Below are 24,680 nucleotides of genomic sequence, written 5' to 3'. Positions count from 1 at the left end.
TGGCTCAATCCAGATTTGCATTCTACATGATTCCGGCCTAAGGGTATACGACCATGACTGGAAGGATATAGATCTGCTCCATTGACCATCAGAGAACCCATGGATACATTTGGGGGAACCAGGTTGGGACGATGAAGTCATCTAGTCCCATGGATATGTTGTTTGGAGTTGCCAGGTGGGACCCTCTGGTCACCTGGAACCCATGGAGACGTTCGGAGAAGCCAGATTGGAACCAGCCGGTCATCTGACCCCATTGAAGCTCTTGGAGAAGCCCAGGTGGGACCATCGGGTCTCCTGCCCTGTACCTCGGTGGACTGTCAGCTTCCTAAGCTTGCTGCTACCTCCTCTCTGTGGCAGCCCGCCAAAAGTGGGGAGCCACTAGTGAGGTAGCTGGCCCTGGAAGTCCCGAAGTTGCAGCTGATCTATTCTGGGCGGGCCAGCGGCCGGGTGAGACTGTGCAATGTTGTGGCATCTTGGGTGTTTGCTGGGACTGTTCTATATGTTTGGTGGTTCAATAAAGTATTGCCACACTGTTTTACCCTCACCCTGCGTTGTCTGAATAGTGTTATGCCCATGGAAGACTCAAGGTCTTCACAGCATTTAGGGGGTTAAAGTGCGGAGAGCGGTGCAGGCACTGCTCCTGGCACAGAGTGCCAGCTGTCAGAATCAGCTGACACCTGGCGGCTATCACACCCGCACAACCTGTGTGCGATCGCCATGTCGTAATACCTCCCTGGTCAATAAAGCCAAGGGCACAGGAATGTATTACCATGTCAGAAAGGGGTTAAAGGCAGGGAACTTTACCTGTGATTAAAATATACTGCAAGAGAGGAAGGTGTTAAATGTGTATTCATCTACATTTCTCAGAGATCACCTTTAACAATGCTCAAGCACAATTAGCTTGTAGTGAAGTGCAGTCATCGTTCTAAATTAGAGATATACAGTGCTGGCCAAAAGTATTGGCACCCCTGCAATTCTGTCAGATAATACTCAGTTTCTTCCTGAAAATGATTGCAATCACAAATTCTTTGTTCTTATTATCTTCATTTAATTTGCTTGCAAGGAAAAAACACAAAAGAGAATGAAGCAAAAATAAAATCATTGATCATTTCACACAAAACTCCAACAATGGGCCGGACAAAAGTATTGGCACCCTCAGCCTAATACTTGGTTGCACAACCTTTAGCCAAAATAACGGTGAACAACCGCTTCCGGTAACCATCAATGAGTTTCTTACAATGCTCTGCTGGAATTGTAGACCATTCTTCTTTGGCAAACTGCTCCAGGTCCCTGATATTTGAAGGGTGCCTTCTCCAAACTGCCATTTTGAGATCTCTCCACAGGTGTTCTATAGGATTTAGGTCTGGACTCATTGCTGGCCACCTTAGAAGTCTCCAGTGCTTTCTCTCAAACCATTTTATAGTGCTTTTGGAAGTGTGTTTTGGGTCATTGTCCTGCTGGAAGACCCATGACCTTTGAGGGAGACCCAGCTTTCTCACACTGGGCCCTACATTATGCTGCAAAATTTGTTGGTAGTCTTCAGACTTCATAACGCCATGCACACGGTCAAGCAGTCCAGTGCCAGAGGCAGCAAAGCAACCCCAAAACATCAGGGAACCTCCGCCATGTTTGACTGCAGGGACCGTGTTCTTTTCTTTGAATGCCTCTTTTTTTTCCTGTACACTCTATGTTGATGCTTTTTCCCAAAAGCTCTACTTTTGTCTCATCTGACCAGAGAACATTCTTCCAAAACGTTTTAGGCTTTCTCAGGTAAGTTTTGGCAAACTCCAGCCTGGCTTTTTTATGTCTCGAGGTAAGAAGTGGGGTCTTCCTGGGTATCCTACCAAACAGTCCTTTTCATTCAGACGTCGATGGATAGTACGGGTTGACACTGTTGTACCCTCGGACTGCAGGGCAGCTTGAACTTGTTTGGATGTTAGTCGAGGTTCTTTATCCATCATCCGCACAATCTTGCGTTGAAATCTCTCGTCAATTTTTCTTTTCCGTCCACATCTAGGGAGGTTAGCCACAGTGCCATGGGCTTTAAACTTCTTGATGACACTGCGCACGGAAGACACAGGAACATTCAGGTCTTTGGAGATGGACTTGTAGCCTTGAGATTGCTCATGCTTCCTCACAATTTGGTTTCTCAAGTCCTCAGACAGTTCTTTGGTCTTCTTTCTTTTCTCCATGCTCAATGTGGTACACACAAGGACACAGGACAGAGGTTGAGTCAACTTTAATCCATGTTAACTGGCTGCAAGTGTGATTTAGTTATTGCCAACACCTGTTAGGTGCCACAGGTAAGTTACAGGTGCTGTTAATTACACGAATTAGAGAAGCATCACATGATTTTTCAAAGGGTGCCAATACTTTTGTCCACCCCCTTTTTTAGGTTTGGTGTGGAATTATATCCAATTTGGCTTTAGGACAATTCTTTTTGTGTTTTTTTCATTGAAGACAAATTAAATGAAGAGAATAATACCAAAGAATTTGTGATTGCAATCATTTTCAGGAAGAAACTGAGTATTATCTGACAGAATTGCAGGGGTGCCAATACTTTTGGCCAGCACTGTATACACGGCTCCGGAAAAGCTACATTCCTCCAACACATGGTGAATTTACACTTTAGCAGAAGTAGAGTAGAAATTCCCAACTGTAATGCCATCCTTCAATATATGTAACAAGCAATACATTCATTAAAACATTTTTTTTTATTATTTAAGAACAAGCGCACTAACAAAATGGAGGACAAATAAATAAGTGACGTTTCACTGTTTAAACTGTTCAGTCAGTCAGGGGCATCTCCACAGCGATCTCTTCCAGCATGGCAAGGAAAGATGGAAGACTGTCAGCAGCATCTGGAATACAAAGTTATTTTGACTAGTGTAGAAAACCTATTTGACCTGCTATATAGCAATTCAGTGGTGTCCAATGACCCACATTAAGCATATAACGGCAGTTAAAGATCCGGTGCCCCCACCGTTATAGGAGGTATACTTAATGAGTACCCCTGGATGTGACCCCATCAGGTATTCTCCCATCACCTCTAGCTTCAAGCGCCCTCTAACCGGCAGTATAATTTTCTCTCAAGCTTCCCACCCATCTACACATCCAGATCTGCTGTTCTTTGCAGGGTTCTTCACAAGTCACCATCTGGAGACCTGCTCTTTATGGCTGTTCGCTAGACCTGATGTAAATGCACCCAGCTGTAAGGCACACGGGGGGTCTGAGCCCCAGAATGCGGACCCCTGCTGTAGGGAATGAGGCTAGTGACACTGGATAACAGTTATATTAGGAGAGTGAGGAGAACAAGGAAGCTAATGGTCAAGTCACTCAAAACCCAGCCCACCAGTCTAGACATGGATGAGGATTGTAGCCTGTTACCAACATGGCCGAGATTACTACTTAAATGGAATCTGCCATCAGGATTTTGGGACATAATCTGAGCGACCGATTCCAGCGATGTGACACTTATCGGACTGCTTAGTGTAGCGTTGATAAATATCAATAATTATCAGTAGGAGACCACCACTAGAGGACTAGTAAACCTGCTGCCATGTAGTCCTACAGAGCTCATCCTCATCACTGATTAGCAGCTTTGACCATGGGTACAATTAATGGTGGGGTTACACAGAGCTCAGCATTCAGAGAACTGCTAGACAGAGAAAAGTGATGTCGCTTACTGTCATTTTTATGACCACAGGAATCAGGGTCTCTGCTACCCCATCTGAGTGCAGCACAATGTAGGGGCAATCACCTGGTGACAATTTTAACCCCATCAGCTGTACTCCTTCCCCTGCTGCTAGTTATAGGCTGCAGCAGTGACAGTGCAGGGGAAAGGGAGCGAGCTGTAAACCCTGCATGGCAAAACAACGGGGCTCTGATTCATCCAGACTGGTGTTATTAAAGTATTTGCACCATAATTCTGGCGTCATATCTAACTGCTGGCAGTCACTGTTTTCACCAAATGGTTTTAGGCTTTTACAGTGCTTGGTATGAAGGTGTCAGAACTGCAGTCACCCGTATTGATGACAGTACCATGATGTGTAGTGATCTCTGCAGAGTAAGGCTGGCTTTCACCATCTTATCTGCCATTTCAATTATAATCACCTACCTGACACCCAACTAAGTGCAGGGATGTCCATGAGGGCCGGCTCTAGGCTTAGTAGAGACGCAAACCTTTTAGCATCATTCACATTAGCTATAAGACCGACACCAGCCAGGGAGAGGTGACTCAGTTTATGTTCTTCTGGGACATCAAAGGTCTCAAAATCTACAAGGCAAAAAATATATAATATAGTTTTAGCATAGGTTGATCTTTGGAAAAGGAATAAGCAACTGGCTGCTCAAAGATACCCAGCAATCTTGCTGCAAGTCCACTCATATCTTATGGTTTAAAAGGGCTTTAATGTGGTGCTTAAGATTAGGAGGCATTCCTAGATTGTAGTAAGATACGGCACTAAAATCTCTGTAAATACTACACCAACATGGGTGCTAGTTAGAAATTCACACATTCACCAGACATGTGGACAGGACAGTTTGGAAGAAATTACAAAGAACCAATCAAGAACCGAATATAGAAAATGTATGCATAAATAGGAAAAAACCTTTAATGAATACACGGTTAGGTAAGAGAGTGACACTAGAGACCGGCGCTCACACCAATGTACATACAATAGTTAAAATACAAAAATATAGAATAGATCTCACAGACACAGGGCAAAGTGTGTGGTATGGAATCCAATATATAATGTATCAGAGCAAAGATTATAGATCTAACCATGCAATAGCTCTGTCCAAGAGTAATTGAATAAATCTACTATATGACGAGATAAGAGTGCTTGTGCATAATCCAAATAGGGATTCCCAACACTTGGGTGGGCTCCACACAAGTCTCTGGACCACACAGGTACTAATGCTTTATTTACTACCGACCTTGATATGCACTAAGCACCTTTACATACTTCCTGTGTTGGGAATCCCTATTTGGATTATGCACAAGCACTCTTATCTTGTCATATAGTAGATTTATTCAATTACTCTTGGACAGAGCTATTGCATGGTTAGATCTATAATCTTTGCTCTGATACATTATATATTGGATTCCATACCACACACTTTGCCCTGTGTCTGTGAGATCTAGTCTATATTTTTGTATTTTAACTATTGTATGTACACTGGTGTGAGCGCCTGTCTCTATGGTGTCACTCTAAAAAACCTTTAATGAATACACGGTTAAGTAGATTTCCTATTTATGCAGAATTTGACTATTTTGTTCGGTTGTTCTTGATTGGTTCTTTGGCATTCCTAGTTTACCTATGGGCTCAATGCACCAAAATGGGTCATCTAGCATCAATGAGCTTGAACCACCTTCACTGCACACGTCAGTGTTGTGCCCTCCTCTCCCCACCCCCAAATAGCTGCAGAGTCCCACCTGTATAGTGGAGCCCAAGACCACACTCTGGATCTCTGGCACTCCTGATGTCACGTGCAGGGGCCCCAGGAGCCTCCGAACACCACACTGACATCTGTCTGCTCTCCTCCACAACTGAGCAGCAGCAGAAGCCCAGCTAACAGACATTGCTGTCACTGCAAACACTCATTGGATTAACTGACACGATGTCAGCGAGTTTCTGAAGATCCGGATACTGCAGCCATGAGATCTGTGGCTGCATTAGGCAGATGGGACATTGCAGCTAATAGAGAGTAAGAGTGTAACAGAGATGGCCCTAAACTGCATTTAAAGGGAATCTGTCACCAGGTTTATTGCCACCTGATGTGAGAGCAGCACAACGTGGGGACAAAGATCCCCAATTCCAGAGACGTGTTGCTTTCTGGGCTGACTGCTGTAGTTTTGATAAGTGATCCTCCACCAGCAGTAGACTGCCACCAGAGGACTTGTAAAGCTGCTGCCATGTAGTCCAACCCTGTCCCCACAACTGATGGATAGCTCTATACACTGTGCATAGGCAGAAAGCTACCAATCAGTGGTGTGGGTGGGGTTATACAGAGCCCAGCATTCAGAGCATTTGTAGATCTGCAGCAGACACAGTTACTCTGAACTGCACCAAGTGATCCATCACTGTAATCAGGGTCTCAGCCCCTAAATCATGCTGCTCTCAGATGGGGCAGCAAAATCCTGGTGACAAATTCACTAACCCCATCCAGCTTCAGGTGCAAATATTAGAATTGATTCTGATGCTCAAAATTAAATGTAAAGGCAAGTGGCTAATGGCAGGCAATAGGTACAGCAAGGTGTGGAAGAGTTACCTGCAGGATTGTAGGGAACAAACTTCTCAATGTCGGGGTACTGCTGCTCGTCTGTCTTATCAGAAGTGTCAGAAACCTAGTGGGGAACGGGAACCAGGTCACAAGCTTCATTTATCCAGTATTTACCATTAGGTTCTCCATATATGATCTGAAAAGGAGTCAGCCAAGCCCTTGTGGCCTAGCTGTGGCCTGGCCATACACTGTTTGGCTAGCAGCCATCTCTCCCAACATACAGATGAGCTCTCATGTGTTCTGTGGGGAGGAGGGTAATCTGCTGCCTCTAAGCAATGTGTGCCTAGAGAACAAGGAGCGGGTATTTGAACTGAACATTTGTTAGGGCAGCCAGGAGACCCCCATACACGTTACACAGCTAGATTAGCCGGATATTAGCCCACTTTAATCCAACAGATAATAATGGGACTTGTAATAGTAGAAAATGCCATGTGATCTTCTTGCAGATGTTCCTGTGGCATTTTAGGATTATGTAGATACAAGTCTGTACATCAGTACAGGGCAGAACACAAGAGCGGTGTATGATCAGAGCTGCGGTAGTACATTATACCTGTATAACAGCTGGCGCAGGCTTTGGCACTTTCCGGTCTCCTTTCAGAGGCTGCCCGTTCTTCTGGGTCATTACTTGCTTGTTGATATTTCCTAGAGCTTTTCTTGATGTTTTCCCACATGATACAGAACCGTGCACTTTGCCCTGGTGGGTTTTCACAAGCGACTTTCCTTTTTTTTAAAAAAAAAATCAGATACCTTTTATTAAAATACTTTTTTAACATTGCACATAAACATTGAGAAAATCACCCAACTGGCAATGCCCTTCAAAACCCACCCGTTCACCCTCCCCCCTCCCATTACACCCCCAAAAACCATATGGCAAAGACAAATTTAATTACAGACGGCATATTATCATATAGCTTATCTAACTGTTAAAGCATTGATAATTTGATCCATGGATACAGAGCATAATATCTAATAGTCAGTGATTAGTTAAGTAGAACCTGAGAGACCACAACATTTCAGACTCAATTGATATTTAAAATGGACATAATATGATAACCATGAAACGTGCTCCATCTACCCCAGATTTGATCAAATTTCCGTATAGCCTTCCGCTTTTTGTACACTCCCTCTTCTAATCTTAATAAAAGACGCAATCTATCCAAGAATTCCTGGAACCTGAGAGGGATCCAACCAATGTGCAGCTATAAGCTTTCTGATCTGATATAGAGTCCTCTTAACGGCTATTATTTCATCCTCGTCACATCCTATTATTTCTACATGGCCCAACACACACTTTAGGATATAAGGGTAGATTACACTCAAACACATTATTAATGTACTACACACACATTCCAGAATACCGCGACCCTCCTACACGTCCACATCATATGCATAAGATCTGCTCCTTCCTCTCCACATTTTGGACACACACTGTCATTCCTTGCTCCAATGCGCTGTAGAAATTTGGGAGTTCTATATACCCTATGCAATAAGTACAACTGTGAGAGTCTATGTGCCTCACATGTAGATAGTATCGGAACGCTCCCCACCACATCTTCCCATTCTTCCGAGGTTATAGTACCAATGTCATGCTCCCACCTCCCTTAACATTTAAGGGTCAGTCCCACTGAAATTGCTGCATAAGTATCCTGTAGATTCTGGAAATTAATCCCTTCCCACCTCTATGGCATAATAATGTGTTAAACAGTAGATGATGTTGGATTTTACTCTGCATATGTCGCGGCTGTACAAACCATGCATGCCTTATTTGGAGATAAAAGTAGAAACTAGTTTGTGGAATACAGTATTCTTCTTTCAGCTGATGGAACGATTTAAATATTTCCCCCTCTAATATTTGTGCCACATTAGTTATTCCCAATTTTTCCCATATTCCGAATCCTTTCAATTTCTGGATCTCTGGAAGGCCCGCATTATGCCACAACGGGGTAAAACCCTCTATTCCCAACAACAGTTTGATTTTCTGCCACGTTTTCCCCATAAGTGCTAGGGTCGGAAGATGCCGCCTAGCATCCCACCCCGAGATTCCCGTTTCTAGAAAGGAGGTAATTGGCAAATTGTGTTTGAGTAGACGTATCAGTTTATCTAGGTTCCCCTGAATTAACCAGAGTTGTTGAGTCTGAGAGGCTAGAAAATATATCCATGGATTAGGTGCGGCTAGTCCCCCCTGATCTTTGGGCCTTTGAAGTGTATCCAACCCCTTTTTTCCAGATCAATTCCCGAAATAGTGCTTGAAATTTATAAAATTTTCTCATGGGGACCCAGACAGGTGAATTATGAAGGATATATAATAATTGGGGCATTAACACCATTTTAATGAAGTTAGTTCGACCTACTACTGATAGGGGGAGTTTGCTCCAAGTATTGGCCTTTTGTTGAAATCTGGTAAGCAGTTCAAGTAAGTTTAAAGGAATGTAATCTCCGATAGATGTGGTCACTCTAACTCCGAGATATTTAAATTCTCGCACAATCTTCAATCAAGTATTCCCTGCCCTAGTATTCAGAGACAAACCATCCACCGGCATAAGAACTGATTTATCCCAATCAATCTGTAGGCCAGAATGATCTCCAAACTCCCTTATTAAATTCATAGCCGTCGTCAGAGATTGCTCCGTGTCGCCCAAAAACAACAGAAGGTCGTCGGCATATAGGGCTACCCGCTCCTCCAGTGTTTTATAGCGGAACCCCTGTATTTCGCTGCTGGAGCGAAGCTTAACAGCCAACGGCTCCATAGCCAGGTCGAACAGTAAGGGAGACAACGGGCAGCCCTGACGCGTGCCTCTGCCCATTTCAATGCTACCAGAAAGATTGCCATTAATTTAAATCTGAGCTACTGGATTGTTATACAGAAGCCGCGGCCAGGCCCGAAATCCAGTACCAAACCCCATCTTTCTCAAAACAGCCCATAAATACTCCCATTCGACACTATCAAAAGCCTTAGCGGCGTCAAGTGATAGCACTGCCCTACCACCCGCATTTTGGGACTGCATTTGCAGATTAAGAATTAATTGCCGTCGACTTGGCCAGTATAAACCCAGTCTGGTCTTCTGCAACCAAATGTGTGATAACCGCCACCAGTCTGGTAGCCAAGACCTTAGCTAAAATTTTTACATCTACCGAGAGTAAGGATATTGGCCTATATGATTCAGGGTTTAATGCATCCTTTCCAGGTTTTGTCAAAAGAACTATGCTAGCCTCCTTCATTGAAGTCGGCAAAGCCCCCCCCTCCCTCGCCCCCTTAAGCCCTTCCAGTAACCTGGGAAGCAAAACCCCCCCAGCTTCCTTATAAATTTCCGCGAGGATCCCATCAGTACCAGGGGCCTTGTTATTTTGAAAATCTTTTAAAGCTTCCTGCATCTCCTCCAGTGTAATTGGTGCATCTAGTTGCTCTCTCTGGCCATCTGTCAGACATGGTATTTGCATATCATGAAGATAGAGATCTATGTCCCTTTGCGCCTTAGTCAGTTTGGAGGAGTATAATTGTCTGTAAAACTTCCATTGAATCAGTAATTACCACACCCTTAGTATCCCTGATAGGTGCAATCATAGGAGCCCCAGTCTGGGCCTTGGCTATGGTGGCCAGTAAGTGCCCTGTACTCTCTCCCTCCACATAAAATTGCTGTTTAAGAAAGAACCGTTTATGCTCCGCTTGTTTCAATATATGATCATTTAGTGTAGCCTGTGCCCGTGTCCAGTGTTCCCTATTCTCTATGCTTGGGGACCCAACATACCTCTGTTCCAATATGTCTACTTCCCTCCGCAGCTCCTGAAGACGGGCCCTGTTTTTGGATTTGATCATGGAAATTTCCTTAATCAGGATCCCCCGTAAAAATGCCTTCATGGCTTCCCATACCGTATTTAAAGGGGCAGAGCCTATGTTGTCTTTAAAGAAACGATCCAATTTACCTGCTAAGTCCATCTGTTCCCCAAATACATCCAGCCAGTAGGGGTTAAACCTCCACAGTGCCCTTCTGTTTATGGTGCCAGGATCGACCCCCAAAACAACCAATAATGGTGAATGATCAGATAACAATCTCGTGCAGTATTCTACTTTAGTAACTAGAGGGACTAGATGACTATTTCCCAGAGCCAGGTCAATTCTGGACAGAGGAATAGGATGGCGAGTAACACGAATACTGCTTAACATTTGGGAATCGAGCCCGCCACACATCTACCAAGCTAATTTCCTGCAAGACCCTTGCCAACGACGTCTCTTGAGCAGCCCCTCCCCCAACATTACCCCTATACTTATCAAGCTCAGCGTGTAGGTACATATTAAAATCACCGATGACTAACAGGGGTATGGTAGCAAATTCCGTTATCCACGGGAATAGCTGGCGCACAGTCTGTATAGAGAAAGGTGGAGGAACATACAGAGCAATTAGACAAGTTCTAAGCCCAGCCACTCTGCACACTAGACATACATACCTTCCCTCCCTGTCACAAATACTTCCTTCACATTCAAAGGGTAAATTCGGATGAATCAATCTACTAACCCCCCTAGAATAAGTACTATGTGTAGAATGATAGGCCGGCCCCCTCCAAAGCTTGCTCAGTGCCGCAGCGGCCCCCGTATCGCAATCCGTCTCCTGTAAATCTTTAGTTGTGATCTCCCATACCTCTAATATTCCAGGATACTACATTAACCTGCTTAACCATATTTTAACGATTGAAAATGAACTGTCACATGCCCCCCTCTGTACCCACTCCTGCGTCTGACCATCAACATTATAACATTGTACTAATACACAGTCTGTATTAATCAAAGTAGATTTTGTTCTTTTACCGCCATCACTCCCTCATTTAACATCCCCTCCCCCCTTAATTAAATGAATACCAACAGCCGTAACATGAAGAGCCGGATATTTAGCCTCATGCAACCTAACACGCCTTAGCACACGAGGCGCCGTGGCATAAGGTGCATCACAGACTCCCCCATTTTTCCCCCACACAGCGACTTTCCTTTAGGGAAATCTAGATCATGTGAGGACGGTTCCTGAGCCAACCATGTGGAGCATCAATGGGCATGAAAGTGAAAGATTGCCAACACCAAAGCTGCAGAGGCAAAAGTCTTCCAATACACAAGGAACAGAATTATGCCCACCTGGATGTCAGGTGTACTAGTAATCCCAGCACCCAGCCCTCATGCCCAAAAGGACTACGTCATTTCTGCACTAAAAGGATTTCACGTGACAAAATCCCACTGGAGTGGCACTTTAACCCCTTACCAACATGATTTGCAGTTACATCATATGCCAGATGTGACTTCTCGCCTGGAAGATGATGGCTGTGATATTTAGCCATCATCTGCCTTTAATAGCCACATGTAGGCCAGAGCTCCACCTGTTAGAGATGGACAGCAGCATTACCAGCGAACTGAGAAGGGAGTCATGCCATGTGCCCATCTGTGCCCCTGTAACACGATCATGGGATGCCATCACTGCCAGGAAGGAGTCTGCTGAAAAGACCCATGCCTGTCATGACAGATCTGTGAATGCTGGCTATATACTGCAGTATTGCTGTACATAACACAAGAAATCAGATGATTGCATGTTCAAGTCCCCTAAGGGGACAAAAAGGAAAAAGTATAATCTGAACATTCAAATCACCCCTGCCCCTCTATGACCCATTTTAAAATAAAACATATGGGCGTTACTTCTGTAAAAGTCCAATCAAAATATAAAAATAATTTACCTGATCAGTGAACGGCATAAAAACAAAAACCCTCATATGGCTGTACTGACAGAAAAATAAAGATACTGCTCTTAGAAGAGTAAGAAAAATGCAGAGACGGGAAATAACATGGTCAGGAAGGGGTTACATTCTGCCACTTCTATAGAAAATTTAACCCATTTGCCAAATAAGGCAGGGGGTTAGAGGAACACCGACCTTATATTGTAGAGATCAGGGGTGGTCTTGTAGACTTCTAGGAAGCTTAAGAAGTGGACATTCCCTTTAAGCTACATTGTGCAGACAAAGCCATGGCAGTGTAGAAGGCCGCCAAGATCTCAGTGGAAAGGCTGCAGGTTTGCGTCTGCATTAGGCAAGTTATAGAGGTAGAAGTGTTGGGATCTTGTTGCTGTGCAGGTAGAATCTGGAGCCTCGGCACCGTCCTGCGTAGCCCATACTACAGGGAGGAGGAGCAGCGCCATGTGTAGTAATCTGAGCAGGATAGTCAGTGTTCAGCCAGCACTGATGGAGACTGACACCCCAACTCATTACCCAATACATGACAGGCTTAAAGACCCTCTCCCATCAGAGCTTATCCTCTTAGTATATTGTAATCAGATTATACAGCACTGTACTTACAGCTGCTCATTATACCTTTCTACTGGGCTAATTATTCTCTTTTCTCTGCTCTATGTAGAATTAGGAAGACTCTTCCCTGCAAAAATCATTCCCCTCCTGACCCAGCTGCTCTCATCCCCCTGCCAGGGACTTTTGCAGTGACTTATGACTCATACAAGGAAAACTGACCTCCTGTTTCTACATACAGCTTATAAATATTATCAAAAATGTCCAATCACATTGTAAATATAACGACATCCAAAAATGGGTGTGTGGCAATGGACACATGGACAGTGTAGAGCAGGGGTCCTCAAACTACGGCCCGCGGGCCACATGCGGCCCGCTGAGGACTTTTATCCGGCCCGCCGGGCTATGGGCGGAGGAGAGGAGAGCGGTGCCATTGCCCGCCCTTCCGCCCGCTTGCTCAGGGCCCCGGCAGGCGGATACTTACCTCTTCCCGTGCCTCCGCAGATCCGCTGTCTTCCTGCTGTGCGCTTCCTGTGACGTCTCAGGTCAGAGGGCGCGGTGACGTCTTTACACCGCACCATCCCGAGTGCTGTCACAGGGAGCGCAGAGCGGGACGCCGCCGCCGCGACGCTGGAGTCCAGACCAGACCAGACCAGAGCAGCGGCAGCAGGTGAGGAGGAGTGAGGTGAGTATTGGATTTTTTTTTTTTAATGTATGGAGGCATAGGTCATTATATGGGGGGTGACATCCTGCATGGGGAATGATATGGGGGGGTGACATCATGCATGGGGCATTATATGGGGGGGTGACATGCTGCATGTGGCATTATATGGGGGGGTGACATGCTGCATGTGGCATTATATGGGGGGGTGACATGCTGCATGGGGCATTATATGGGGGGGTGACATGCTGCATGGGGCATTATATGGGGGGGTGACATGCTGCATGGGGCATTATATGGGGGGTGACATGCTGCATGGGGCATTATATGGGGGGTGACATGCTGCATGGGGCATTATATGGGGGGGTGACATGCTGCATGGGGCATTATATGGGGGGGTGACATGCTGCATGGGGCATTACATGGGGGGTGACATGCTGCATGGGGCATTACATGGGGGGTGACATGCTGCATGGGGCATTATATGGGGGGGTGACATGCTGCATGGGGCATTATATGGGGGGGGTGACATGCTGCATGGGGCATTATATGGGGGGGTGACATGCTGCATGTGGCATTATATGGGGGGGGTGACATGCTGCATGGGGCATTATATGGGGGGTGACATCCTGCATGGGGCATTATATGGGGGGTGACATCCTGCATGGGGCATTATATGGGGGGGGGGGAAATCCTGCATGGGGTATAATATGGGGGGGGGGTTGACATGCTGCTTGGGGCATTATATGGGGGTAAAGGGACATCCTGCATGGGGCATAATATGGGGGGGGTTGACATGCTGCATGGGGCATAATATGGGGGGGTGACATGCTGCATGGGGCATTATATGGGGGGGTGACATGCTGCATGGGGCATTATATGGGGGGGTGACAGGCTGCATGGGGCATTATATGGGGGGGTGACAGGCTGCATGGGGCATTATATGGGGGGGGTGACATGCTGCATGGGGCATTATATGGGGGTGGCATCCAGCATGGGGCATTATAAGGGGGAACAGCCTGCATGGGGCATTATAAGGGATGGAACAGGCTGCATATGGCATTATAAGGGGGAAACAGCCTGCCTATTGGGAACATTTACCTGCCCATTGAGGACCTATGCTGCCTATTGGGGATATTTACCTGCCTATTGGGGACATATGCTGCCTATTGGGGACATTTACCTGCCTATTGGGGACATTTACCTGCCTATTGGGGACCTATGCTGCCTATTGGGTACAGTTACCTACCTATTGAAATACCGGTTGATTTAACTTTACTTGTTCTTCATTTTAAATATTGTATTTGTTCCTGTACTGTTATTTTTAACTACAAAATAAGATATGTGCAGTGTGCATAGTAATTTGTTCATAGTTTTTTTTAAAAACTATATTCCGGCCCTCCAATGGTCTGAGGGACCATGAACTGGCCCCCTGTTTAAAAAGTTTGAGGACCCCTGGTGTAGAGGGTTATGTAAAAGAATGGGAAGCCACTAGGCGGCAGCACAACCTCACATAACAGGATTTTAGATCCAGATGGCTGTGAATCTACTAGTCATTAGGTTACCTGACTCAGGGTCCTTCTAAGAATGACATAATCATTCATAGATCCCAACAGCCAAATGTAGATGTATTGAAGTACAACAGTGAGACATAATACCTATGTAGGATTGCATTGCCAAACCCAGGAAAAAAAAACCCAACCCAGACGTACATTTCGCCTTCTGCCTTCTAAAATTTTAAGTGCTATACAATATGATGATCGCAATATATTGAGAATAAAAACTTTGATGATTGCTTCTTTAAAGATGGGTGGGCAGAAGAAACCAAGTTCATTATGAGGTGGACCCCAAATTAACACTTGTGGGGAGGCGCAATTAATTTGTAAAAAACCAAAACACTGGAGTGGTGCTTTTTTTACTGCATTGCTGGAGTGGCGCTTTATATACAATTGCCCGGTCTCATACTCACTTGCTGCCGCCTTTGTTTTCCAGAGTTGCTCCCATCGTTGTCCGGTGAAGAGTGACCTGTTGGCTGCTCCAGTGTTTCATGGAGCTGCGGAGGTCACTTTCCCATACAAGTCTATGAGAGCCTTGTTCTGGCTTCCATAGAATTGCATTGAGATCTTGTGTCGTAGCTTCTGACTTATGGCCAGTCCGCTGCGCTCACAAGATAGTGCCATAGGAACATAACAATGCCGAAAAACAGTGAAGACGCCGGAGGGCGAGTATATGACCAGAGGCCCTACATTTAAAAGAGCCATCCCAGCGCTGAAAACCAAACAAAAAAAGCTGGAGTGGTGCTGTAAGGCTGTGTGCCCACGTAGCATTTTTCAAGCGTATATGCTGCGGAATTTCCGCAGCGTAAACGCTTGAAAAACGCATGTATATCCGCACCCCATGGTCCCCAATGGGATTCCGCAAGTTCTATGCACATGCTGCGGATTTTTCCGCAGCGTTTATGCCGCATTCAAAAATCCGCAGCATGTCATTTAATTTTGCGTTTCCGCAAGCGGAATTGCCTTTGTCCAATGCATAAAAAACGCAAGGCAATTCCGCATGTGGAAAACGCGTGATAAACGCGCGAAAAATGCGCGATAAACGCGTGCAGAATTCCGCATGCGTTTTTCCGGGAGAGGACTTGCATTTATGCAGCAGAAATTTTCTGCTTCATAAATGCAACGTGGGCACATAGCCTAAGTCCCAACTTTCCATGAGTATCAGGCGGCTCCACCATGCCCTGTTCATGCTCCACCCACTTGACAGAGCTGGCTGACCTGGCATGAAAGTGCTAAAAAAGGTCACAATTTTTAATCATTAAGTTGCATAAAAGTTTTAACTTGTCAGAGTTCTGCTAGAAATCTATTAAACCCCTTGATGAATTGGGGCCAGATCGGCCGTTACCTTTAGAAACTACTTACCGGCACCTGATAGTTGTGCACGACCTCTGGACAACAGTGCAGCATTAACATCACCGTTCTCCTGGTCAGTGTAGATCACGGTCGCCATTATAGTCAGATTCTGCAGGCAAAATATAAGAATGAGCCACGTTTCATTGTACAACACACCAACAAGTAGTGTCCTCCTCACCAACCCCTGGACAATCTCCTCACACCACAACTCAGGAATATTAGAGGAGCCCTTCATTATGCTGGTCCTTGTCAGGAGGAATATAGCGTAAGCTCAGGAGAGGAAGCCATTCCTGGTAAGCAGGTGCCCAGAATTATAGCGATTATCCACCTACAGATGCCAGGACCAGAGAATAGAGGCCTGTACCTCCAACTACAGCAACAACCCATTACAGGGACCGGACAGATCCATAGTGCTATGAGCAGCACTGATCAGCCGCCATGTCTACACTGCAGCAATTACCCATTACAGGGTCCTGACAGATCCATAGTGCTATGAGCAGCACTGATCAGCAGCCATGTCCACAATGCAGCAATTACCCATTACAGGGTCCTGACAGATCCCTATGAGCAGCACTGATCAGCAGCCATGTCTACATTGCAGCAATTACCCATTACAGGGACCTGACAGATCCATAGTGCTATGAGCAGCACTGATCAGCCGCCATGTCTACACTGCAGCAATTACCCATTACAGGGTCCTGACAGATCCATAGTGCTATGAGCAGCACTGATCAGCAGCCATGTCTACACTGCAGCAATTACCCATTACAGGGACCTGACAGATCCATAGTGCTATGAGCAGCATTGATCAGCCGCCATGTCTACACTGCAGCAATTACCCATTACAGGGTCCTGACAGATCCATAGTGCTATGAGCAGCACTGATCAGCCGCCATGTCTACACTGCAGCAATTACCCATTACAGGGTCCTGACAGATCCATAGTGCTATGAGCAGCACTGATCAGCCGCCATGTCTACACTGCAGCAATTAGCAATTACCCATTACAGGGTCCTGACAGATCCATAGTGCTATGAGCAGCACTGATCAGCAGCCATGTCTACACTGCAGCAATTACCCATTACAGGGTCCTGACAGATCCATAGTGCTATGAGCAGCACTGATCAGCAGCCATGTCTACACTGCAGCAATTACCCATTACAGGGTCCTGACAGATCCATAGTGCTATGAGCAGCACTGATCAGCAGCCATGTCTACACTGCAGCAATTACCCATTACAGGGTCCTGACAGATCAATAGTGCTATGAGCAGCATTGATCAGCAGCCATGTCCACAATGTAGCAATTACCCATTACAGGGACCTGACAGATCCATAGTGCTATGAGCAGCACTGATCAGCCGCCATGTCTACACTGCAGCAATTACCCATTGCAGGGTCCTGACAGATCCATAGTGCTATGAGCAGCACTGATGAGCAGCCATGTCCACAATGCAGCAATTACCCATTACAGGGACCTGACAGATCCATAGTGCTATGAGCAGCACTGATCAGCCGCCATGTCTACACTGCAGCAATTACCCATTACAGGGTCCTGACAGATCCATAGTGCTATGAGCAGCACTGATCAGCAGCCATGTCTACACTGCAGCAATTACCCATTACAGGGTCCTGACAGATCCATAGTGCTATGAGCAGCACTGATGAGCAGCCATGTCCACAATGCAGCAATTACCCATTACAGGGACCTGACAGATCCATAGTGCTATGAGCAGCACTGATCAGCCGCCATGTCTACACTGCAGCAATTACCCATTACAGGGTCCTGACAGATCGATAGTGCTATGAGCAGCACTGATCAGCAGCCATGTCTACACTGCAGCAATTACCCATTACAGGGTCCTGACAGATACATAGTGCTATGAGCAGCACTGATCAGCCGCCATGTCTACACTGCAGCAATTACCCATTACAGGGTCCTGACAGATCCATAGTGCCATGAGCAGCACTGATCAGCAGCCATGTCTACACTGCAGCAGTTACCCATTACAGGGTCCTGAAAGATCCAGTGATATGAGCAGCACTGATCAGCAGCCATGTCTACACTGCAGCAATTACCCATTACAGGGTCCTGACAGATCCATAGTGCTATGAGCAGCACTGATCAGCAGCCATGTCTACACTGCAGCAATTACCTATTACAGGGTCCTGACAGATCCATAGTGCTATGAGCAGCACTGATCAGCAGCCATGTCTACACTGCAGCAATTACCCATTACAGGATCCTGACAGATCCATAGTGCTATGAGCAGCACTGATCAGCAGCCATATCTACACTGCAGCAATTACCCATTACAGGGACCTGAAAGATCCATAGTGCTATGAGCAGCACTGATCAGCAGACAGGTCTACACTGCAGCAATTACCCATTACAGGGTCCTGACAGATCCATAGTGCTATGAGCAGCATTGATTAGCAGCCATGTCTACACTGTAGCAATTACTCATTACAGGTACCTGACAGATCCATAGTGCTATGAGCAGCACTGATCAGCAGCTATGTCTACACTGCAGCAAATACCCATTACAGGGTCCTGACAGATCCATAGTGCTATGAGCAGCACTGATCAGCCATGTCTACACTGCAGCAATTACCCATTACAGGGTCCTGACAGATCCATAGTGCTATGAGCAGCACTGATCAGCAGCCATGTCTACACTGCAGCAATTACCCATTTCAGGGTCCTGACAGATCCATAGTGCTATGAGCAGCACTGATCAGCAGCCATGTCTACACTGCAGCAATTACCCATTACAGGATTCTGACAGATCCATAGTGCTATGAGCAGCACTGATCAGCAGCCATATCTACACTGCAGCAATTACCCATTACAGGGACCTGAAAGATCCATAGTGCTATGAGCAGCACTGATCAGCAGCCATGTCTACACTGCAGCAATTACCCATTACAGGGACCTGACAGATCCATAGTGCTATGAGCAGCACTGATCAGCCGCCATGTCTACACTGCAGCAATTACCCATTAAAGGGTCCTGACAGATCCATAGTGCTATGAGCAGCACTGATCAGCCGCCATGTCTACACTGCAGCAATTACCCATTACAGGGTCCTGACAGATGCATAGTGCTATGAGCAGCACTGATCAGCAGCCATGTCTACACTGCAGCAATTACCCATTACAGGGACCTGACAGATCCATAGTGCTATGAGCAGCACTGATCAGCAGCCATGTCTGCACTGCAGCAATTACCCATTACAGGGACCTGAGAGATCCATAGTGCTATGAGCAGCACTGATCAGCAGCCATGTCTACACTGCAGCAATTACCCATTACAGGGACCTGACAGATCCATAGTGCTATGAGCAGTACTGTTCAGCCGCCATGTCTACACTGCAGCAATTACCCATTACAGGGTCCTGACAGATCCATAGAGCAATGAGCAGCACTGATCAGCAGCCATGTCTACACGGCAGCAATTACCCATTACAGGGACCTGACAGATCCATAGTGCTATGAGCAGCACTGATCAGCCGCCATGTCTACACTGCAGCAATTACCCATTAAAGGGTCCTGACAGATCCATAGTGCTATGAGCAGCACTGGTCAGCCGCCATGTCTACACTGCAGCAATTACCCATTACAGGGTCCTGACAGATGCATAGTGCTATGAGCAGCACTGATCAGCAGCCATGTCTACACTGCAGCAATTACCCATTACAGGGACCTGAGAGATCCATAGTGCTATGAGCAGCACTGATCAGCAGCCATGTCTACACTGCAGCAATTACTCATTACAGGGACCTGACAGATCCATAGTGCTATGAGCAGTACTGTTCAGCCGCCATGTCTACACTGCAGCAATTACCCATTACAGGGTCCTGACAGATCCATAGAGCAATGAGCAGCACTGATCAGCAGCCATGTCTACACTGCAGCAATTACCCATTACAGGGACCTGACAGATACATAGTGCTATGAGCAGCACTGATCAGCCGCCATGTCTACACTGCAGCAATTACCCATTACAGGGTCCTGACAGATCCATAGTGCTATGAGCAGCACTGATCAGCAGCCATGTCTACACTGCAGCAGTTACCCATTACAGGGTCCTGAAAGATCCATAGTGATATGAGCAGCACTGATCAGCAGCCATGTCTACACTGCAGCAATTACCCATTACAGGGTCCTGACAGATCCATAGTGCTATGAGCAGCACTGATCAGCAGCCATGTCTACACTGCAGCAATTACCTATTACAGGGTCCTGACAGATCCATAGTGCTATGAGCAGCACTGATCAGCAGCCATGTCTACACTGCAGCAATTACCCATTACAGGATCCTGACAGATCCATAGTGCTATGAGCAGCACTGATCAGCAGCCATATCTACACTGCAGCAATTACCCATTACAGGGACCTGAAAGATCCATAGTGCTATGAGCAGCACTGATCAGCAGACAGGTCTACACTGCAGCAATTACCCATTACAGGGTCCTGACAGATCCATAGTGCTATGAGCAGCATTGATCAGCAGCCATGTCTACACTGTAGCAATTACTCATTACAGGGACCTGACAGATCCATAGTGCTATGAGCAGCACTGATCAGCAGCTATGTCTACACTGCAGCAAATACCCATTACAGGGTCCTGACAGATCCATAGTGCTATGAGCAGCACTGATCAGCCATGTCTACACTGCAGCAATTACCCATTACAGGGTCCTGACAGATCCATAGTGCTATGAGCAGCACTGATCAGCAGCCATGTCTACACTGCAGCAATTACCCATTTCAGGGTCCTGACAGATCCATAGTGCTATGAGCAGCACTGATCAGCAGCCATGTCTACACTGCAGCAATTACCCATTACAGGATTCTGACAGATCCATAGTGCTATGAGCAGCACTGATCAGCAGCCATATCTACACTGCAGCAATTACCCATTCCAGGGGATCCATAGTGCTATGAGCAGCACTGATCAGCAGCCATGTCTACACTGCAGCAATTACCCATTACAGGGACCTGACAGATCCATAGTGCTATGAGCAGCACTGATCAGCCGCCATGTCTACACTGCAGCAATTACCCATTAAAGGGTCCTGACAGATCCATAGTGCTATGAGCAGCACTGATCAGCCGCCATGTCTACACTGCAGCAATTACCCATTACAGGGTCCTGACAGATGCATAGTGCTATGAGCAGCACTGATCAGCAGCCATGTCTACACTGCAGCAATTACCCATTACAGGGACCTGACAGATCCATAGTGCTATGAGCAGCACTGATCAGCAGCCATGTCTGCACTGCAGCAATTACCCATTACAGGGACCTGAGAGATCCATAGTGCTATGAGCAGCACTGATCAGCAGCCATGTCTACACTGCAGCAATTACCCATTACAGGGACCTGACAGATCCATAGTGCTATGAGCAGTACTGTTTAGCCGCCATGTCTACACTGCAGCAATTACCCATTACAGGGTCCTGACAGATCCATAGAGCAATGAGCAGCACTGATCAGCAGCCATGTCTACACGGCAGCAATTACCCATTACAGGGACCTGACAGATCCATAGTGCTATGAGCAGCACTGATCAGCCGCCATGTCTACACTGCAGCAATTACCCATTAAAGGGTCCTGACAGATCCATAGTGCTATGAGCAGCACTGATCAGCCGCCATGTCTACACTGCAGCAATTACCCATTACAGGGTCCTGACAGATGCATAGTGCTATGAGCAGCACTGATCAGCAGCCATGTCTACACTGCAGCAATTACCCATTACAGGGACCTGAGAGATCCATGGTGCTATGAGCAGCACTGATCAGCAGCCATGTCTACACTGCAGCAATTACCCATTACAGGGACCTGACAGATCCATAGTGCTATGAGCAGTACTGTTCAGCCGCCATGTCTACACTGCAGCAATTACCCATTACAGGGTCCTGACAGATCCATAGAGCAATGAGCAGCACTGATCAGCAGCCATGTCTACACTGCAGCAATTACCCATTACAGGGACCTGACAGATACATAGTGCTATGAGCAGCACTGATCAGCAGCCATGTCTACACTGCAGCAATTACCCATTTCAGGGTTCTGACATCCATAGTGCTATGAGCAGCACTGATCAGTAGCCATGTCTACACTGCAGCAATTACCCATTAAAGGGTCCTGACAGATCCATAGTGCTATGAGCAGCATTGACCAGCAGCCATGTCTACACTGTAGCAATTACCCAATAAAGGGTCCTGACAGATCCATAGTGCTATGAGCAGCAGTGATCAGCAGCCATGTCTACACTGCAGCAATTACCCAATACAGGGTCCTGACATCCATAGTGCTATGAGCAGCACTGATCAGCCGCCATGTCTACACTGCAGCAATTACCCATTACAGGGTCCTGACAGATCCATAGTGCTATGAGCAGCACTGATCAGACATGTCTACACTGCAGCAATTACCCATTACAGGGTCCTGACAGATCCATAGTGCTATGAGCAGCACTGATCAGCAGCCATGTCTACACTGCAGCAATTACCCATTTCAGGGTCCTGACAGATCCATAGTGCTATGAGCAGCACTGATCAGCAGCCATGTCTACACTGCAGCAATTACCCATTACAGGATTCTGACAGATCCATAGTGCTATGAGCAGCACTGATCAGCAGCCATATCTACACTGCAGCAATTACCCATTCCAGGGGATCCATAGTGCTATGAGCAGCACTGATCAGCAGCCATGTCTACACTGCAGCAATTACCCATTACAGGGACCTGACAGATCCATAGTGCTATGAGCAGCACTGATCAGCCGCCATGGCTACACTGCAGCAATTACACATTAAAGGGTCCTGACAGATCCATAGTGCTATGAGCAGCACTGATCAGCCGCCATGTCTACACTGCAGCAATTACCCATTACAGGGTCCTGACAGATGCATAGTGCTATGAGCAGCACTGATCAGCAGCCATGTCTACACTGCAGCAATTACCCATTACAGGGACCTGACAGATCCATAGTGCTATGAGCAGCACTGATCAGCAGCCATGTCTGCACTGCAGCAATTACCCATTACAGGGACCTGAGAGATCCATAGTGCTATGAGCAGCACTGATCAGCAGCCATGTCTACACTGCAGCAATTACCCATTACAGGGACCTGACAGATCCATAGTGCTATGAGCAGTACTGTTTAGCCGCCATGTCTACACTGCAGCAATTACCCATTACAGGGTCCTGACAGATCCATAGAGCAATGAGCAGCACTGATCAGCAGCCATGTCTACACGGCAGCAATTACCCATTACAGGGACCTGACAGATCCATAGTGCTATGAGCAGCACTGATCAGCCGCCATGTCTACACTGCAGCAATTACCCATTAAAGGGTCCTGACAGATCCATAGTGCTATGAGCAGCACTGATCAGCCGCCATGTCTACACTGCAGCAATTACCCATTACAGGGTCCTGACAGATGCATAGTGCTATGAGCAGCACTGATCAGCAGCCATGTCTACACTGCAGCAATTACCCATTACAGGGACCTGAGAGATCCATGGTGCTATGAGCAGCACTGATCAGCAGCCATGTCTACACTGCAGCAATTACCCATTACAGGGACCTGACAGATCCATAGTGCTATGAGCAGTACTGTTCAGCCGCCATGTCTACACTGCAGCAATTACCCATTACAGGGTCCTGACAGATCCATAGAGCAATGAGCAGCACTGATCAGCAGCCATGTCTACACTGCAGCAATTACCCATTACAGGGACCTGACAGATACATAGTGCTATGAGCAGCACTGATCAGCAGCCATGTCTACACTGCAGCAATTACCCATTTCAGGGTTCTGACATCCATAGTGCTATGAGCAGCACTGATCAGTAGCCATGTCTACACTGCAGCAATTACCCATTACAGGGTCCTGACAGATCCATAGTGCTATGAGCAGCATTGACCAGCAGCCATGTCTACACTGTAGCAATTACCCAATAAAGGGTCCTGACAGATCCATAGTGCTATGAGCAGCAGTGATCAGCAGCCATGTCTACACTGCAGCAATTACCCAATACAGGGTCCTGACATCCATAGTGCTATGAGCAGCACTGATCAGCCGCCATGTCTACACTGCAGCAATTACCCATTACAGGGTCCTGACAGATCCATAGTGCTATGAGCAGCACTGATCAGCAGCCATGTCTACACTGCAGCAATTACCCATTACAGGGACCTGACATCAGCTCCTGACTCCCCCTGTGTACCCCAAATAATACCATTTGATCTGCTCCCACACTATGTAAATGAGGGTGGTCCAGTCTTATGATCGTCCTCGCTGCGGCCTCTGTCCCTCTCTGCTCCTAATCAGCAGTACGCCTAGCAGCATCGGAATAAGCTACTGCACAGGCCAACGATATCAGCTCGCTGCTCACATGAAACAAAGCTATGCGCGGCGCTGTTGTATGCGCTGCTCACAGTAGGGCAGAGCAGAGTGCGCCAGTGCGGTGCCGTGAAGCTACTGCGCAGGCGCGAGCTCTCGGTTCACTATGTGGATGACACGTCACATCTTTCA

The 24,680-nt window shown here is 46.7% G+C and overlaps 1 protein-coding gene across 1 annotated transcript in view; it reads right to left on the bottom strand.

The window, feature by feature from the left end:
• Positions 1 to 2,787: 2,787 nt before the first annotated feature.
• Positions 2,788 to 24,680, bottom strand: part of LOC141207884 (securin-like) — a 57,579-nt gene continuing 35,686 nt past the window's right edge. Inside the window, exons 2-6 of the mRNA XM_073664449.1 lie at positions 16,135 to 16,318; positions 6,836 to 7,005; positions 6,274 to 6,349; positions 4,118 to 4,276; positions 2,788 to 2,861 (exon numbers count right to left, since the gene is read on the bottom strand). Coding sequence (XP_073520550.1) covers positions 2,788 to 2,861; positions 4,118 to 4,276; positions 6,274 to 6,349; positions 6,836 to 7,005; positions 16,135 to 16,318 — 663 coding nt within the window. The remainder of the gene's footprint in view (positions 2,862 to 4,117; positions 4,277 to 6,273; positions 6,350 to 6,835; positions 7,006 to 16,134; positions 16,319 to 24,680) is intronic.

Source organism: Phyllobates terribilis, unplaced genomic scaffold (genome assembly GCF_046119375.1).
Source record: "Phyllobates terribilis strain yellow unplaced genomic scaffold, ASM4611937v1 Scaffold_162__1_contigs__length_4246735, whole genome shotgun sequence".
NCBI lineage: Eukaryota > Metazoa > Chordata > Amphibia > Anura > Dendrobatidae > Phyllobates > Phyllobates terribilis.
Note: the sequence above shows the minus strand (reverse complement) of the source record. Positions and strands in the feature narration are given on the sequence as shown.